The 19,528-nt window shown below is 45.4% G+C and overlaps 1 protein-coding gene across 14 annotated transcripts in view; it reads right to left on the bottom strand.

The window, feature by feature from the left end:
- DNM1 (dynamin 1) overlaps positions 1 to 19,528 on the bottom strand; it is a 131,180-nt gene that overhangs the window by 24,424 nt on the left and 87,228 nt on the right. For all 14 annotated transcript variants that reach the window (XR_013391271.1, XR_013391270.1, XR_013391269.1 and 11 more), the window contains 2 exons: positions 2,729 to 2,838; positions 1,068 to 1,179 (listed from right to left, as the gene is read on the bottom strand). Coding sequence is in view for 11 of the 14 variants with exons in the window: in XM_077922175.1 (XP_077778301.1) it covers positions 1,068 to 1,179; positions 2,729 to 2,838 (222 nt within the window). In the remaining 3 variants the exon portion in view is untranslated. The remainder of the gene's footprint in view (positions 1 to 1,067; positions 1,180 to 2,728; positions 2,839 to 19,528) is intronic.

Below are 19,528 nucleotides of genomic sequence, written 5' to 3'. Positions count from 1 at the left end.
CCATTGGTGCTTGAAATGAAAAAGGTGGCAGAGTAGCTATAAAACCGATTGTGGGGGGAGCTGAAGGGAGCCAGGTAGGGTCCAGTTCAAAACAAATTTTCTCCCTGAGATGAAGAGGATGAAACTGAGGAAAATTTAAATGGGGTGTGTGCAAAGCAAGGCATTATATGTGTAAGGGGACAGGGCAGCAATTCAGAGAGGCCACTGCTCCGCAGCTCAAAAGGCAAGTGTCAAAGACACGTGAAGAGAGAGACTGTATTCAAGTGTTTGCTTGCTACTGCTAGAAGCCTCCGAGCCAAGATGGCCTTAGAAGACACCATTGATATAGTGGACATAAAGGAAACTGTTTGGAAGAGAACCAGCAGGGTACGGTTATCTCTGGTGAAAAACTCAATGGGAAGGACAGGGGAGGACGCATCAGAGGTGGTGGTGCTTGGTATGTCAAAGAGGGCATTGAGCACAGCATGTCAGAAATCCCCCAAGCAGCAGACTCTTCCATTGTGGTGATACAGGGCTCCAAGAGCAATCTAAATACAGACATACCTTGTAAGTTGAACGGAATCTATTCGGGAAGTCTGTTTGACTACCAAAATATTCAACTTCCAAGGCGGGGCTTCTGATTGGCTGCAGGAGCGTCCTGCAGCCAATCGGAAGCTGCGCGGGACATTTGGCTTCCAAAAATCGTTCGAAAAGTGGAACAATCACTTCCAGTTTTCAATCGTTTGGTAGCCGAAACGTTTGAGTTTACAGGCATTCGGCTTCCGAGGTTCCACTGTATTGGGGACGTGATATTGTCTCCCAATCAAAATGTTCAGGGAGGTCTTGAGATGAGCAGAAATTGAAGGCACAACAAGAAGGACACGCAGGGTTCCACTGCTACAGGTAATGCTACCTTTGGCTGACCTCTGATGCTGGGAGCTGAGGCATGAACAGAGTAGATCATATGAACAAACAAACATGGCTGCCCCTACCAGGGAGGGCGGTGTCCTTCGTAGGCATGTTTTGCTCTAAGATGCTTTCACCCCCACACTCCTTTACCCTTCTGTCGCTGCTGTGGATCAACTCACCCCAACACGCTCCGGGTAAACTCCTGCACGCAAGAAGGAGGCCTTCCAGCTATCCACCTCCTCCTGGGTCTCACAGGCCAGCTCCAGCTGCCGGTAATCTTTGTACACATTCCTGGGGCAAAAGAAAACAAAAAAAAATACCTAATATAAAACACATTTTAAAAGTTATTTTCACACATATATGCATTTTTAAAAAGCACGCTTTATCCTAATATACGTATTTTCTACACATTACTCAGCTAGGAAAATTTATTGCAAAATTCTGAGAAGTGAGAATTTCAAAGGAGGACTGCGTTTCAGTTTGTGGATTGGTCCTGAAAATATGAATTAGGTAGATTTGGCTTTAACTGAGAACTGAGTTGAGTTTCTCTCCCATCTGTAGTCACAAGTTAGGGAACATCTCAGGAAAAGGGGCCAAAAGGAAGTAATCAGTCTATATGCTGCTTGTTGTGAGACTGCCAGCTGACGAACAGTTCCATTTCCAAACATAGTTTGCAGAGCCTCTTCAAACCACAGTTTCAAAAAATGACTTGGAGGTTATCCCTGGCCATATTCGCCCAGTCTGGACATCAAGCAAACCATGGCTCCAGTAGGGATATGCTTCATTAACTTGTTTTCTGTTAATCCTGCCATAAAGGGTCCTGATTTGCACCCACCGGTCTAATGTGAGAATGTGAGAATTTGCACTTCTCTGAATTTTGCAATATAGTGCTCAGCTGAAAAAATGGACCAAAAGGGGTTTTACAAAGGTATATTTTAGGATAAAATATATTTAGAAATGAGATAGAGCACATCTTTAAATATAAATTTCCATACAGATTATTATTTTTAATGGCAGATTACTGCACAAGGGGTGGTGGAACTTACATAAGAAAGAACTCATCTGAAAGTGACATGAGCTTGAAATATACTGATGCATCCATCTGTAGGCTGAAATCAACAGAGCAATGGAGGAGGGTGCAACCCCCAGTTTTCCAAATAATAATTTGGAAGATCATCTGAACTGAGTTTTATTTGTCAGACAGAGGGTGCAATTTCGTATCATACACTGAGGGAGAGCAGGGTGCAGAGAGGCTCCCATTCAGCCTTGGCCTCGCTTGCAACACCAGCTGCATCAATGTGAGGCATAAACCACTTTTTTCTGTGCAATTCAGCTGGGTTAATCATTTGCAGCCAGGGATCTTCTGCATCTCTCCACCATTGCATTCTGCTGCTGGCTCTTCCACAGGCAGCCACCAGCCTTGTATCAGGAAAGTCACAGAGCCCAGTAGTTGCTTTGAACTTTAAAAACAAAATGTGATATATCCTGATCACAGATCTCCCATGCCTGTATCCTGCTTGGTCCTTAGAAAGCAGGGCTTTCAGAGTTTAGGAAACAGTGCTTTTACACTTTCCTATAGCATCACCCCCCCCCTTGTCCTTTATACACCTAATTATCCCCAGAGTAAATACATCTGCCATCCTCTGCCTTTACTGATGCCTTTACTAATTGTCACCTTCTGCCACCATGGTGCCAACACCTGTCCTCTTACACCCTCACCTTCCTAATACTTGCCATCCCACGACCTCACTTTCATCACACTTGCCATTCTCTGCCCTTATAAAACCCCAAAATGTGCAGATGGAATGGTATTACTGGAATTTCAGATAAAGGGCAGCACCTCTGCTCAGTGTTGAAGAGGGCAAAGATGTGCTTGCTGGACATGAAGCCCTTCTCGACATCCCGCACCTTCAGATTATCCACTGGCAACATGTACTTCTTCTCTTTTTCCTGAAAGGCACAAAGAGCACCCAGCAGTTATTTCCCAGCCCTGATAAGCATTCAACACCATTGTGGAGTGTGCTGATTTCTATTTAAGCAAAGGGGCTAATAGCATTAGCAACCATCATATTTATTTAGCTATAAGTCATAACAGGGAGAAGAAGAAAGATGTTCAGAGTTGAGCCACAAAACCGGCTCTTGCTTTCCAGAAGGATGCAAGGTAATGTGATTTCCCTTGTCCAACAGCAAAAAGCACACAATCTCACTTGATGCAATAAAATTATCCCTGTGGACCATTGATCCCCTGCTGAGGAGGCTTGCTGACCTCCTGGAAAAGCAAAAATTTGACCCTCTCCTGTCAGGCAAAGATCATAAGACAACCCAGATTGTCGCCAAATTCTGTGTACAGATTTGTAGGCGCAGACCACCCCCCAACCCAAACTAGTTCGTTAAGAAAAACCCCAAACTCGGTTCCATGGGTGACTCTGTGTCATCTCTCTGTGGTAGCTTATCTTAAAGTTTTAAGTGTCTATATACTTATCACATTTATAAATTTTAAATTTATTGTTGTACATTGTTTTAAATGTTTGTTTTCCTTCTGGGATTGTATCCCCAAGTGTGTTTTATAAGCTGGTGTCCGACCGTATCTATCTATCATCTATCTATCTATCTATCTATCTATCTATCTATCATCTATCTATCTATCTATCTATCTATCTATCTATCTATCTATCTATCATCTATCTATCTATCATCTATATCTATCTATCTATCTATCTATCTATCTATCTATCTATCTATCTATCTATCTATCTATCATCTATCATCTATCTATCTATCCCTGTGGATAAACTGAGATATTTTCCCACAAGAATTTTTAAATAGAGGACACGGGCTAATGTAGTGAACAATGTCCTCTATTTTCCAAAGCACACAGGAATGCTGTTCCAAAGGTGATTTCTTAAAGTGGCTACCCAGAAGGGCAGGGAGCATAGCACCAACCCAAAAAAACCAGTTCTGCACGGAGCAAATGGAAAGTCCTATTCACAGTTAGGAGAATGGTGGGGAAATATAAGGAAAAGTGTGGGAGAAAGATCAATTGACTGGAAGACATAATCTCCCCAACAAACGAATCTGAACAAATGTTCAGTAAGACGCGGCATTGCACAGCCCACACATAAACTCTGTACACAGTGGCCACCAAGATGTCTCTGGGAAGCACGCAAGAAGGGCCTGAGCACAACAGCCCTCTCCCCACTGAGGTTCCCAGCAACTGGAGTTCAGAAGCTATCTGCAGCCATCAAGGCTGGAGAGTCCATGAAGAAGGCTGAGGCAATTTGTCTTGGGCAGCAGCTGCAGGGTGACCTTGGGTAGTCATACTCCTCTGAAGTTTCTCAGCCTCCTTCACCTCACAGAGTGTTTGTTGTGGGGGAGGAAGGGAAAGGAGAATGTTAGCTGCTTCGAGACTCCTAGGGTACTGATAAAGTGGGAAATCAAATCCAAACTCTTTTTCTTCTTCTACTGATAGCTTCATCCTCCATGAATTTGTCTAATCCTCTTTTAAAGCCTCCCAAGTTTAGCTATTTATTTGTTTATATCCTACTTTTTGTCCCAAAGTACTGCTGGGCAGCTAACAACAAATGATTTTTCTAAAACCTCTATGTGTTCTAGGTAGAGGACTTTCTTCCATCTGTCCTGAATACTCCAACATTCAGCTACATAAGATTTCCAGTGAGTGAGTGTTATGCTGTTCTAGTGTTACTGGGATAGTCGATAAGCAGCTCACCCAGTCTAAACCATAGCTGTCAACCTTCCCTTTTTTTGCGGGAAATTCCCTTATTCCAGCGCCGTTTCCCGCTGCTATCCCAGATTGTTAGATATCCCGTAGACTGTCCCCAGGACAGGTGAGGCTGCTGGTCCCTTATTTTCGAGGCTGCTGATACCTTATTTTCAAATCTGAAAGTTGACAGCTATGGTCTAAACCCATAAACGCATCTTTCTGTGAGCACGTTGCAAATCAGTAGAAAATACTGGTATATTTAAAATGACCTACAGGGGGAACCATTAAACCAGGAAGAGGGACAAACGTTTCCATCAGCCCAGAAGCCTCTCCTGCATTCAACTGTGGCTGCTTTATTGGAAAACTGAAGCAACATGATATCTTACAGCAAGACAGAAAATGGAAAAGGCAGGCTGGCTGGCAATTCTCAGGGGCCAAAATCTAACTAGAAACTGCAAAAGCAAAGAAGGGGATGGTGTGTGCATTGTTGTTTGAATTCTGACTACTGTCCTGACTATACCAAACAGGGTTGCTGGGCTTTCTCCTTGCTGTTTGAAAAGAACAGACGGTGTGTCTCACAAACACTGTAGCCACAGGAGATTTTGAAAAGTGAGCAGAAATCACTCATTAGCCCCGGGGTGAGAACCTCAGGCCCAGGGACCTGCTATGTCCACACACTTCCTCTCAATATTGGACCTGCCTGGGGTACAAGCGCAGAGACAGCCTCACTATTCTCCCTTCCATCCATACTTGCTTTTTTAAAGGGATCATTAGACACATTCCTGAAAGTAGGAGGAAAGGTTGCAGCATCCAGTATGTTTTCATTTAGAGAAAAGGCAAGCAACAGGCGACGTCATAGAAGATTATAAGATGATGGATGTGCCCGCAAGGAACCATAGTTCTGGAAATGCATTTTACTCCACGATCCCGTTCATTTGTTTCATAGGCATGGAAATGGGTGGCTACTTTCAAATCTATGAATCACATTGAGGTCAGGTCATGTTACTAGTCATTTCCTTTGCTTTTCCCAGCATGAAAAAGTGCGTTGTTTGTTTGTTTGTTTGTTTGTTTGTTTGTTTTAAACAAATTGCAGCACAACAACTGTGAGCTTTAAGTCAGGCTAAAACTTGACCAAGGCAACCCAGTGAGTTCTTGTGTTCAGGTCCAGCTTGCCGGTTTCCCACAAGTATCTGGCTGACCACTGTGAGAACAGGATGCTGGATCCGAAGTGCCCTTGGCCTGATCCAGCAGCTTCTGTTATGTTGCTACAGCACCTAAGTTCCCGAGAGCTCTGTTGCATCAAACCAAGGTTCCACTTAACCCAACCCCAGAGTTCAACAGTGACCACCGGATGGTTTTGGGAATCCCACATGCAAGATATGAAGGCAGAAGTCCACCCACCAGGTGACTGGTATTCAGAAAGACAAAGCAAATTATTGGTTCTCCTAGCTCACCACTGCCTATGCTAAATGGTTGTGAGGGTTGCGGGGGGGGGGGTGTCTCCCAGCTCTACTGGAAGATGATGGGAGCCAAGCCCTGGACCTTCTTAATGCAAAGCAGGTACCATTGAGCTACTGTCTGCCAAAAAATAAAATAAGATTCTAGTTCTCATGGTTCTGTACGGGTTGCATTAAAAAGGAACATAGGAACCTGCCTTATACTGAGCCAGAGCACCTGGTACATCAAGCTCAGTGTCATCCATACTGGCTAAGGGCTTATCCTCATTTACCTTTCACCCATGCTTCCCAGGCACTTAAAAGCCCTATATCTGAGCATTTTTGCCTTTGCTCTCCTGGTGAAAATCCACTCTTTAGTGCTCAATCAAAGCAAGTATCAGTTCAGGTTTTCCACGGATTGCCATTGCCTCTGATTCAGCTTTAAAAAGCGGGTTTTTGGGGAGAAATCTCTGGGAGGGAGGTGCTCAGTCATGCCTAGAAAGAACAGAGGAAAGGTAAGTGTGGGTCAGAGGTGCCAGCTTCTCAAGATGATTGAGGGGGTCCGATGTGGGGGGGGGCAGCCCCCTCCCAAAAAAACTATGGAGGGGGGGAAATGCACCGGCCCCCAGGAGCTGGTGCTTATGACATGGGTCAGTGGCTCCCTGGGCCTTCTGACAAGGATTTCCCCCAGTCCTACCCAAAGCCCTACCCACAGATGCCAGGGAACGCAACTGCAATATTTCTAATGCAAAGCATGTGCTCTAGCACTGACTTTTTAGCTAATAACCACAGGCAGAAACCTCAAGGTGTACAAGCGTGTTCATTGGCACCATAAAGGCCTTTCCCATCTGATGATTACAGGCTGCAGTGCTTATGAATACTAGTTGCTGGAAATAACGGGGGGGGGGGGGGAGTGCACATGTTCAGGTCCCACAGAAATCTGTGAGAACAGGAGGCCAGAATAGATGGACCATTGGCTTCTTCTTAGGTTCTTATGTTGATGCTATGGGAGAAAGCGAGGGTGTACCTGGCTCACAGTCCATTGCCCCGCAATCCTTTGCTGCTGCTTACAGTTACTGCTCAATAATTTCTACCCATTTCAAATCCTGAAGCCATAGGATATGGTATCTCACCACCAGGAAGATGTCACTGGGAGGAGGAACACAACTACAACAATTTGCTTTCCTGTTTTTCTGGATGAGGTACTTCAACGCTAACATTCATTCAGTTTTCACTGCTAATATGTGCTAAATGCAAGAACATTAAGGGGTGCTTCACAACTTAGCTATATGCTGTAGGGAAATCATACGGTGCAGCTCTTGCTGAGATGGAAAACAGTGGACAGCCAGCAATGGGTTTCTTATCTGAGTGTTCTTCTACATTTAAAATTCCTTGCCCATAGAAACATAGCATGTCAGGGATAGATATCCTAGGCTAGGCTTCTTCCTGGTACACTGGTTTCTAAGTGCCTGTTGTTGCTGTTTATCCTGGGGAACATTCAAGCTTGTCATCTGGAGTCCAACAAGAACCGCATGATTCTTGCTGGTCACATTGTTTGGCTATGACACAGTCCCTTCCCAAACTTTGGTGTGACACATGCATGCTTCTCGTTGCAATAATAACCACATCCGATTATATTATGTATGTTGTTGTTACATGCATACATGGTAGAAGGTCAAGATTATAAGGTCGTGTAGGAATTTCCTAAAGTAGGATGCAGTCCTGTAGGCTATGTTCCTACAGCTGCTCTGCATGTTCTGGTGTTGACTTGCAACTGACCTCCCACAGTATCCACACACACACCCCAAGCTACTGAGCTCTTCAAAGGAATTCTGCTCTGAACTAGCAGCTCAGCTCTTGGAAAGCACACATTGCCCCTTGCCAGCTATGTGGCTCAGTTAGGAAACACCAGTGAAGCAAGCTCAAACTTTTGCAGCAGTCCTGGATGCAATAAACCAGGCTAGCAACAAGCAAACTACCCTAGGATTCAAAGTACCAGGTAGGGTTGCAATCTGGCATATCTGGATGTGACTGAACTGCCCGTAGGACGTGCAGTGCGATGCAAGAGACCTTGTTGGACCCCCCAGTATCACGACCCTTCTCTTGCACACATGATATGCTGTGCCATTGGCCCCCCACTCTAAATTCCTGGCCTCAGCCTCTCAAGTATTTCCATCTTCTCCCCTTTCAGCCCAGCCTGTTTTATATCAATGCTCTGACTTCATTTCCTGAATATAGAGACAGGAAAATGTGTAACGAGCTGCCGAGGGCCGAGACCTTCAAAGTGTTGGATGGGAGCCTCCAGCCCATGTGTTAGCAATCAAGCTGTGGGTATGTGTGTGTGCAGTGGCTGAAACGACCCAGAAGCATCCCAGCCAAAGGAGTAGGATGGGGCGGGCAGGCGGGGGCTGACTGGCAGTAGGTGCCTGCCTGCTTTGGGGTTGGGGGTGGGATGCAGGTTTGGGCTTAGGACCAAGACATCTACAGCCTGCATCTCTCATTCTCTCTTTTTTTAAATTAATTATAATTTTTATTAGTATTTTCCAAACAACAACAACACGAAAAATATCAAAAGATAACAATACAGTCATACCTTGGGTTGAAGTTGCTTCAGGTTAAGCCTTTTCGGGTTGCGCTCTGAGGCAACCCGGAAAAAACGGAGCACGTTACTTCCGGGTTTTGCCGTTCACGCATGCGCAGAAGCTCAAAATAATGTCACGCGCATGCGCAGAAGCGGCAAATCGTGACCTGCGCACACGCAGACGTGGATTGCGTTTGCTTCAGGATGCGAACAGGGCTCCGGAACGGATCCCGTTCGCATCCAGAAGTACCACTGTTCACAAAACACAAAAACCGACATTCAAAAAAAAACAACCAAATCCATATCTTACAAGTTAATAATATAAAAACTAAAAAGAAAAACAAACATTGACTTCCACCAATCCCACAGCACCTCCTTTACCTCTCCTTGTGTCTTCCTGTTTTCCTGATCATCTCTATCCTAGCATCCAGATATAAATCCCTCTTTCTTATCCTTTCACTTCACAAGGTTATTCCAGACTCAGCCAGATTTCTGCCCTCGAACCTTGGTTTTAAAGGTATTCATTTAGACACTCCCATTCCTTTTTCAGTTCACATTTTGGTTTCTGCCTTATTATATCTGCCTTATTACTGACTGCATCTCTCATTCTCAGGCATCTCTCATTGAGCCTGAGGCTGGAAAGGGAGAAGAAGCTTCAGAGTTAACGCAGGCTCAGATGATTTGTGGGTAGTCGTTTTTTCCCGGGACACGGAGCAAAGGGAGGTGGTAACATGAGTTCAGTGTTTTAATAGAGGTATAAAACAGAAGTGGGGGGGCACCTATCACGTTCTCCCCCCTCTGCAGCCCCCCGCTTCCTCTCACTCACTCACCCACACACATATCCCATCCACGTGCAAGGGTGACTCAGTGGTGAGAGAAAGCAGACTCTGGTCGTAACTCAGATGCACTCCCTTCAAGGATCTACGGACACCCAGGGATCGGGGAGGCGGGGGGGGGGGAGACGCAGGGCATCTTCTATCTGTGCCTGTTTAATAGGTATGGATAGGCAGGATTTGTATTCTCGTCCTCTCCCACACACTCCAGCTGTCCTTATTTGTGTAACTTGTACCACCCAAATAAATCACCATCCTGATTTTTGTCTTTTGAGAAATCCCTCGTCAAAATGTCACCGTGGTGAGTTGCTACAGCAAGGCGTGATATTTGGGTGGGGTGGGGGGTAAAACTTCATTTCGCAAATTTATTGCAAAAAAATATATGCTTTTGGATGTGAGGAATTCAAATCTGCTGTTATTTTTGTGTTTTGACAACATTTCGCTTGGTAAGTCTCTGTTTGATGGACAAGCACATAAACTGCTTTCGGAAAACCAAAGAATCTTTATTTTACCGTCTGAAAATGTCGGGTAATGCTAAACAACAACAATGTATAAATGCAAGTACCTGGCAATCGTTTTAAATGATACCAATGCAATTTTACACACATTCTATTTGCCAAGCAAAACTAAATTATATTAATTTAACCAAAATATCTTTTGAATTCCCAAGTCGTGTTACAAAAATTTAGCATCCCGCATTTTGGGAATTTGGAAGTTGAAAATTCAACATGCCCTATAATGCTACTGTGCTCATTGTGCAGGGTCCAGGCCCCCATGCCACACCCTCAGTCTCCAGAAATAAAATCTCTGGATGAGAGGGTAGGTGTGTCTAATGTACTCTAATGCACACATGCATTACACTTAGGTACCGTATAGGGATGGGAAGCCCATGGCTGCCCCCCATACTGTTAGACTACAATCCCCATTGTTCCTGGCCACTAGCCACACTTGTTTTGTGCTCATGGGAGTTGGAGTCTGGCAACATTCAGAGGGGACCATGTTTGCAAGCCCTGGTATACAACCCTCTACCTTCAAGCGGGGAGGCGAGAGAGAGAGTTTATCTCTCTCTCTCTCTCTCTGGGTGTGTGTGTGTGTGTGTGTGTGTGTGTGTGTGTGTGTGTGTCTCCCTCCTCCCTCCCTCCCTCCAACATCCTCTATGGGAGGTTGTGAAATAAAGATAACAACAACAATAAAAAGCTCACACCCTCCCCATACCCACCCCTTGGATGCTGGCGTATTCAGCTTTGGAGGGAAATGAAAGTGGATGGATCTCCCTGCCTCTCTGTATGTTCCTGTTGCTCACGTGACAAAGATGCTCCACGCCTTAGAGCCAGGGTTGGTACCTGCAGCCCTCCAAGTGATGGAAGGACCCCTAGCTCAGTGGTGGGACATCCATTTTGCATTGCATTCATCTCTAGAATTTCCATTTAGGGCTGGGAAAGCCTCTTGCCTGAAATCCTGGAGAGCTAGCTGCTGCCGGCCAGTGTAGACAAGGCCAAGTTGGATAGACAACAGATCTCCGTTGATAGGAAGGCAGCCAACGGTGCTCCTATTCTGAACTACTACAACTCTACCACCCCTGGTCACTGGCTATGCTGGCTGGAGCTGATGGCAGTTGGAGTCCAACAGCCTTAACTGGACCGAAGCCTCCTCACCACTGCCTTAGATTGGCTTGAGAGCTCAGATTTGCAAGATGCCTTTCTAAATTGTCCTAAATTGGTTGATGCACTTAAGGCAGAGGCTCAAATGCCTGCTCCACCCCTGAGCACGTGCATGACCAATTCTACTATTTTGCATTTCGCCTGTTGTCTTTATGTGACTGCAGTTCAGCCCCTTGCTGGCACTTCTGCTCATTTCAGGCAACAAGAGGGAGAAGAAAGAAAGAGACTGTGACTGACTAGCATCTGAGCTGGAGGGATGATAAAAGTGAGACAGCAAGGGCAGGTGTGCTGGCTGATGTCCGATTCCCATTATAAGCCAATGATGCTCTTTTCAAAGCACACCTTAAAGCAGTGCTTCTCAACCTTGAGTCTTCAGCTGTTGTTGGACTATGCCTCCCATCATCCCTAGTTAGCCGCACCAGTGGCCAAGAATGATGGGAGTTGTAGTCCAACAACAGCGGGGGACCCAAGATTGAGAAGTGCTGTCCTACAAAAAACCCTTCCACAGCTTGCTGCCCTCCAGATATTTTGGGCTGTAACTCTCACCAGTGCTTTTTTAAAAGGGGGTACTCAAGGATATGCAGTACCGGCACTTCTATTTTTGTTGGAAATAAAACTGTGCCCTATTTTTCTAGGGGGCGGGGGGAACACTGATTCCCATCAGCCCTAGCCAAAACATATGGAGGGCACCAGACTGGAGAAAGCTGCCTTGTAGGATCTGAATGGGGAAAGTTTATATACAGTACTCGTGAGCAGATGACCCAGCTCTGCAAGTGATCTTTGTTACTCACTTCCCCTGAACAGATCATACTTGCGTAACTGTGCCAAATGCCTTGCATCCCACACTCCAGAAGTCAAGGAACGTGAGTATAATGGAAGAATGGTCATGGCGGGCCTCCGAAAAGCAAGGGGAGTGACCTGGGTCCTCCAGATCGGTTGCTAGTTTTGTTTCATCCCTGCTAAACCATGGATTCCAAATCTCTCTTTTTTCTGCCTCCCCCCACCCCCATCTTGTGTGTGCTGGTGGGTTTGCATATTGTGCATAAAGCAGCCTTTATCCCTGCAGCAATGGAGAGGAAATAGAGCACATGGCCCTTGGAACATCTGGAATCGCTACACGGGAGCCGCGCACCAGAGGGAAGACAACATTCCTTGAGTTTCCATCCAAGGTATGGAGCCTTCTTTTCCCCTCCCTCGCAACCTTATCCACCAGGCGGCTCAGTTCCTGTCGAACTTTGACCTTCCCAGCAGCTGGCAAGCTCCTCCTTCAAGCCTCGTTAGTTTTGCACTGCCACGTCAATTGAGGCAGAAGTGCAGGAGAGAAGCAGGAGAAGGAAGGGAGGCGCAAAGACCAGAATGACGGAGCCACAATGAGTGCCAGATGCTGGGTGGGGACTGGAGGCCACAAAGGAGGTGTGGGAGGGAGCCAGATCACTCTCCTAGTAGCCAGAGGCTAACTGCAAAGGCAAGTGGCCAACGTGGGAGCAAAGAAGCTTTGTGGCGGACCTGATCACAAATGCCGCACTCCCCGGACATTTGCTGTGGATGCCAAAGCAGAGTTGGAGTTCCTTTGGGGCAACAGCAGCAACCACAAAAACCAACAAAGCGTTTCACGGAACCGTTGTGTGGATACTTCAGGCCCAAGCGATCTTCTACCAAGAGCTGACCAGATGTGGGGGTTCACTAAAAGGAGCTGAGGACCCATAACTCCTCCACCTCCAGCACACGGCTGCATCTTCCAAGAGACTCTTCTCCCAATTTTTCAGTTGGTGACAACTGTTTGCTTTCTTCATTTATTTAATTTTGTTTCTATTTTCCCTCCCCCTAAGGAACCTGTGATGTGGCCGAAGGGATCTGGGTGGTTTTCCGTACGAAGAAGCTTGGAGAAGAAAGGGGCAGGACGGTTGAATGGATTCTGCGGATGCGGGGATCACCGAACCTGGTGCCGATGTTTCTTCTCTGGCAGCTGGTAAAGTAAGCTGCTTCTTCTGACAGGACTTGGTCTTCCCATTGCCTGTTTCCCCCCTCTCTCTGTCTGTCTCTCTGTCTTTCTCTCCCCTGAGAACGGTCAGCCCGGAGGCAGGAGCCCGGGAAAGAAGTAAGTGCACCACCTGCTTGCCGGCTTTTTGGACTCAGAGGCTCCACTCCGTCTGCCCAGTGTTCGGACTACCTGTTCAGGATTACAATATTGTACAGTAGTCTGCACATTGGTTAGGCTGTGCTGGGATATACATCGTATGCTGCTGGCACTGTGCAGGGAAAGAGGTGCTTGCCTGGCCAAAGGAAAATGATGCCTGGTTTCTCTCCCCATCCCAGTTTTCATCTCTGAACTTCACCTTTTCTAAGCTGTCTTGCTTCCTTCCACGTCCCACCTCCCTCCCCTTGCAGGAAGGTAGGGTGCTCTCTTCTTGGGTTTGCAGTGGGGGGTGCAGACCACAGAAAGTGAGATGGCAGGAGATTTTTGGCTGGCACATGTTTGCGATGCAAGTTTTAGCGGGTCACAGTGAAGCAGCGTTAGCTGTCTACTAAGTACCAGAGATGCTTGCCATGAAGGGTTTGAATAGTACAGTGGTACCTCGGGTTACAGACGCTTCAGGTTACAGACTCCGCTAACCCAGAAATAGTACCTCGGGTTAAGAACTTTGCTTCAGGATGAGAACAGAAATTGCGCCGCTGCAGCACGGCGGCAGCGGGAGGCCCCATTAGCTAAAGTGGTACCTCCGGTTAAGAACAGTTTCAGGTTAAGAACGGATCTCCAGAACAAATTAAGTTCTTAACCCAAGATGCCACTGTGGTGAGACTGGAGAATTCAGTATAAGTTGCATCTTCAGCTGAAAGCATTCGTTGTGTTGAGCTATTTCAATTGCTTTTGTTGGATCTGCTCATTGTACACAACCCCTCAGTTAGTTAAGAACTCTTCTGCGGGCTTCCTAGGATGGGAAGCTGAAAGCTGGCAAAAATGCTGCTCATTTTTAAAAAGCATCAAAGGATTCTCAGAGCTCTCAAATATTGTTTCAATATTTTTTAATCTTAAACTTTTCTTATGAATGGCTAATATCTGTCCTTGTGAGTTGTGAATTGTGTTATACTACTTGTGGTTTGTACGAGTTCACTGTTTTATTTGATTTGTTTTGTTGTGTTGTGTTTTATGATGGGCGTAAAGCCGAATAAACGTTTTGATTTGATTTCAATATTTACTCTGGCACCTTTCTGCAACTTCATGATGAATGTGGAAGAAAAGCGCTTATCCACACTTCCATTTGGTCCACATTTTATTCTGTTTGCCCCATGCTTTCCAGGCATGGTTTCGATAGGCTTTTTGTTTGCCCTGCCGCTTTCCCCAGGAAAATCCACTCCTTGGTGCTGAACGTCAGTCTGCAGAAAGCCCAATTTACACATGCTACAATTCAGTATTAAACTGTGGGTTTTCCCTGTGAAAGCAGCAGGGCAAACAAAAAGCCTTTAAGACCCATGCCTAGAGAGCATGGGACAAATGGAAGTGTAAATGAACCCAAAGAGGGAGAGAGAGAGAGAGAGAGAGAGAGAGAGAGAGAGAGAGAGAATCATGTGAGATGGGGAAAGATTTAAAAAGAAATAAGATGCAGGTAAAGTGCACAAGTGCCAATCAATATGAATTGCTACCATGTTATCTGCAAGGGGTTGAGAGTCAGAAAACAAAAGTGTGCACTAGTACATCAGAGGCACTGGGTTTTCATGGTGTGGGCTTTCCCAAACATCAGGCTCTTTCATCGGATGCCTGAAGAACCCCTGGAATCTGGGGGAAGAGGCTGCTGCTCCTTCTGAGACCATTCCACAAGAAATAAATCAGAGCCCTGAGGAGCCGCAGCAGTTTCCTGCCCTTTTTACCTCTTATCTGGGATGAGTTTTCAAGGCAGAAACTGAAAGCAGGGAAGGAAACTGTGATAACATTCGGTTCATCCACTAAACTCGCTGGAGTTACTTCTGTCTTAATGACTGATCATGAAGTTCAAGGGGCAAAAGGGAGACAAACTGAGGAAATGAGAAAGCATTTCATGCTGGCTGTGGTGTGCGTGTTCCCCCCTTAAGTGGCTCTTGCAATAAACAAGAGGTTTATTTTAGCCAGCTGTCATGTTTGGATCCCCGCCCCTGGGATCCCTTTTAATCTTGCAAAAAGTGCAGAACTCCTTTTGAATGTCTATGGTGAACGATGAAAGTTTAAATTAGCTTGTGTTCACTGTGCTTAAATCCTGTCACCTGAAAGAAAAATGGATGGGAGGCAAGATTCATTCCACGTTTTTCAATAACTGGAGCACCAAGTGAAAAACACAGTGAGGTTTTGATTTTCACTCGATGGAGGCAAGGTATAATTTGGGACGGGGTAATCGAAGTCAGTTTTCAGTGTCAAGGTCAGGGCCTGGTACCCAAACATATGGAATACAAATAAAAGGGAGAGAAGCTTTGGGCATCTACAGAGAGCTTTCTGTATACCTCTAGTTATGAACTTAATGGTACCTCTAGTTATGAACTTAATTTGTTCCAGAGGTCCGTTCTTAACCTGAGACTGTTCTTAACTACCGGCGTGCTTTCGCTAATGGGGCCTCTTGCTGCCGCTGTGCCGCCGGCACACAATTTCCGTTCTCATCCTGGGGCAAAGTCCTTAACTTGAGGTAACTCTTCCAAGTTAGTGGAGTTTGTAACTTGAAGCGTTTGTAACTCGACGTACCACTGTACTGCTTGGTAGTCACACCAGACCCTCAAACATCCAGCAGCTGCATTTTAAATTGCATTTTAGCCTGTATTTTAAATTGGTTTCCCCCCGCCTATTATGTTTTTACTGTAATTTTTACTGTTGTTAGCCGCCCTGAGCCCAGCTCTGGCTGGGGAGGGTGGGGTATAAATAAAGTTTATTATTATTATTATTATTATTATTATTATTATTATTATTATTATGAGTTTCCAATGCGGAGGGGCTGGCTTCAGCTGCAGCATTTCCTGAAGAAATTAAGCCCCAGGAGAAAGTCACAAAACAGAGATTCCTACAAAAATATGCCTAAACCCACCCCACCTCAGAGGGTTTCAGTGATGGCAGGCCAAGGCACAGATGCATACCGACTCAATGCAGAGACAAGGCATAGGTTAAAATCCCCAAGAAATCAAACAGATGCTTGATGAATGTGGCTATTATGCAGAAGGGTAAAATGTCCACCCTTCTTAGTCATTCACACATCATCTTCTTAAGTCCGTTTAATATGGATTAGCAACTGCCCATTAACATGCCTTAAGCACCAGTCAAAGAAGGTTAGAGAGTAGGAAAAAGGACGGATCAGTGCCTACTCCCTTCCAGCCATGTGCTGGAAGTAGTGGACTGTCTATTATAGTATTCCTAAAACGATGCAACCCTATGCACTCAGAAGTAAGTCCCATTTAATTCAATGTGGTTTGCCCCCTGGTTAAGTGGGGCAACTTAGACTGGAGAAAACGTTGGTGATGGGCTTAAAATAATAATAATAATAATTGTGCACATCTATGGAAGATTCATCAGTGGCAACTAGCTCTACTGTTCAACAGACACTGAAGATTAATAACAAGCAAAAGGCTGAGTCAGAGAGGTCACTGGGATGAATCAGCTAGCATATCCCTCTTCTTCTCTGCCTATCAACCTCTCTGCCTATCACTAGGCAGGCACCCTCACTGTATAGGCAGCTCTCCCATTTACGTGCACAACTGTGTATACGCACATTGTGCTGAACCTGGAAGTGATCCAGAAACATCATAAAGGCATCACTGAAATGTCACTAAAACTGCGGAACAGGGGCAGGGGCGAAATGGGGTGTTTGCAGGCTTTTTCAATGGGTTTCAACTGTACGCGATTTCACTGATGCCTGAGAACGTGACCCCCGCATAAATGGGGGGCTACCTGTACTGTTTAAATGCGAGTTGAATACTTTTTTTTTATTTTAGCATATAATTTTGTTATGCACAGCTGTTTTTAAAGTTTTCCCATTTTTATTATTGATAATTATTTTGTAGGCACTGCATTTTTTTAATTAACCAGTATACAATTTCCCCCCCTACGTAAAATTAAAACACTTTACAAATGTTTTGTCCCCAACGACAAACACACACGTTTTCTGAGCAGTGGGATAATTAGGGCAGCCCTTCCAGCTGAGTTAGGGTCCAGTTGTTAGTTTTTTGCCTCCCATGATGGCCAGTGGTCAGGGACGCTGGGAGCTGTAGTCCAACAACATCTAGAGAGCTGCACCCCACTGCCTATTACTCAGAAGCAAAATGCCCCTAAACCAAAAGCAAGCTGGTAGCCGTTATCACTTCTTGTGGCAGTGTGTGCTATCAATTAATTGCATGTTGTGTGAAGGAATACTGTCCCGATTTTCAATCCAATTGATTTACTTATGTTTGGCGGGGATGCAGGAGAGTGGCTGCTCCCGGACTCTGGAACTCCCTCCCTGGAGAAGCCAGACTGGCTCCCTCCTTGCTGTCCTTCTGCCAGTAGGTAAAGGTGGCTTTATTCTGGCAGGAATGTGGGACCTGACTGCTTTTAAATGTGTTGTTCTATTTTTACTATCTGTATTTTAATAGATTTGTTTTTAAATGATTTTAATTCAATTATAGTTTGTTTTATAACAATTATATTTTAGCTTTCTATGTTTTATCTGTGATTGTTTTAACTTTTGTAAGCATGCCTTGAGTCCTGTCTCTGGGGAAATGTGGAGTATAAAATAAAACAGCAACAACAAATTATTTGTTAAATTTATATGAATGGAATGCTTTTAAAAAAATGATATCCCACTTTTCCATGCAAAATGCCAGATTTTCACTGGGCCCCAAGTTCTAGTGATACGAGAGAGGGAGAAAATTTTCACTTTATCCATACCATACACTGTGTCACAAACCAAATCTTGCAAACTTTTCTCCCAGGTGAGTTGTTTTGACCCCGTGACCATATCTGGTTGCCCTTCTCCTGCTCTACAGCACCCTACTTGAGACACAGCAACCAGAACTATGCACAGTTTTACAACCATGGCTTTCCCATAAGTTTGTTTAAAGGCACTGTGATACAGGCAGTTTTATTTTCAATCCCTTTCCCAATAATCTCTACCACAGAACTCTTGCAAAAGTTCCTGTTCCTCTACTAGCAGCTTATTGCATTGTTTCGGGAAGCCTTGAGGAAGAGAGAACAGTCTGGTAGCATTTGAAATGGATTTGCCTTGAAAGAGGAGCGAAGTGGTGCACTGCAAGTTTTCTCGGAAGTAAATCCATCTAGGTTCAATTGGGCTTAGTCCCAGGTTGGTCTGCATAGGACTGGGACCTTGGGTAACACTGCAGAGTCCTGGCATTAAGCAGTCTCCTTTTACAACGTGCTGCTGCCTGCAGGATCGGTCTAAGAGCCTCTTATAAAACAGCACCACTGGATACTGGGGGCATCTCATGAAGAGAAACAACTGGGCAGGTGAGATCACCCCACTTGGTCAACCCACTGGAAGCAATCGGTTCCTAGCTGAAACTATTGCTTCAGCGAATCTATTGCACTATGGCTCTCTACAGATCAGGGATCCAGCCCGTTGGGAGGCTGACAAAGGAAAAGAAAACAGCCAAGAGAATCCAAAAATAAGAGGGGCTCTTGGACGTAGGGCAGTGTAAAGAGTTGGCTTTCTGTCCCTGCTTGGCAAGTCTAACCCCATCCATTTCCCCATTACACACCATCAGCCACTCCCTTCACAGCAGGCAAGAACCCCATCTATGCTAAGACTTTCGCCCCTTTAAGACCCTTTTACATTCCAACCATTTCCTTCAGCGGGGGCGTTGGGGGGGGAGAGAGAGAGAGAGAACAAGGCAGCTTTTGCGGGGAAAAGGCCGGGTATTTTGCTAATGGGGCCCAGATGTTTTCACCACCTAGTCTGGTTGCCCAGCTCCACTGCAACGGGGTGGGAATAGGCTGGGCTTGCTTGACTCAATGGCCAAACTTGCTCTGCTTCTCTTGTGTAGAAAAAAAGCAGCCCTTTGGTTTAGCCGCCACAGAGAGGTTGGGACAAAAAAAGCACAACATAACATTACGAAAGAGGGGGTGTGGGAGGGGGGTTCAAGCCCCCTATTGTGCATATGTGCACACAAACATACAAATGCACACAGCCCTCAAGAGATAATTCACTGAATGTTAATTTAAAAAAACAATAAGGAAAAGCCTCCATTAGGCTGGGTATTAAATTTGGTGGAGGGGGATTCTAAAACAAACTAACCTGATATTATTAATATTATTATTATTATTGAAAAGGTAAAGGTACCCCTGACCGTTAGGTCCAGTCGCAGATGACTCTGGAGTTGCACACTCATCTCGCTCTATAGGCCGAGGGAGCCGGCGTTTGTCTGCAGACAGCTTCCAAGTCATGTGGCCAGCATGACTAAGCCAC

This window comes from Podarcis muralis, chromosome Z, assembly GCF_964188315.1.
Source record: "Podarcis muralis chromosome Z, rPodMur119.hap1.1, whole genome shotgun sequence".
Taxonomy (NCBI): Eukaryota; Metazoa; Chordata; class Lepidosauria; order Squamata; family Lacertidae; genus Podarcis; species Podarcis muralis.
Note: the sequence above shows the minus strand (reverse complement) of the source record. Positions and strands in the feature narration are given on the sequence as shown.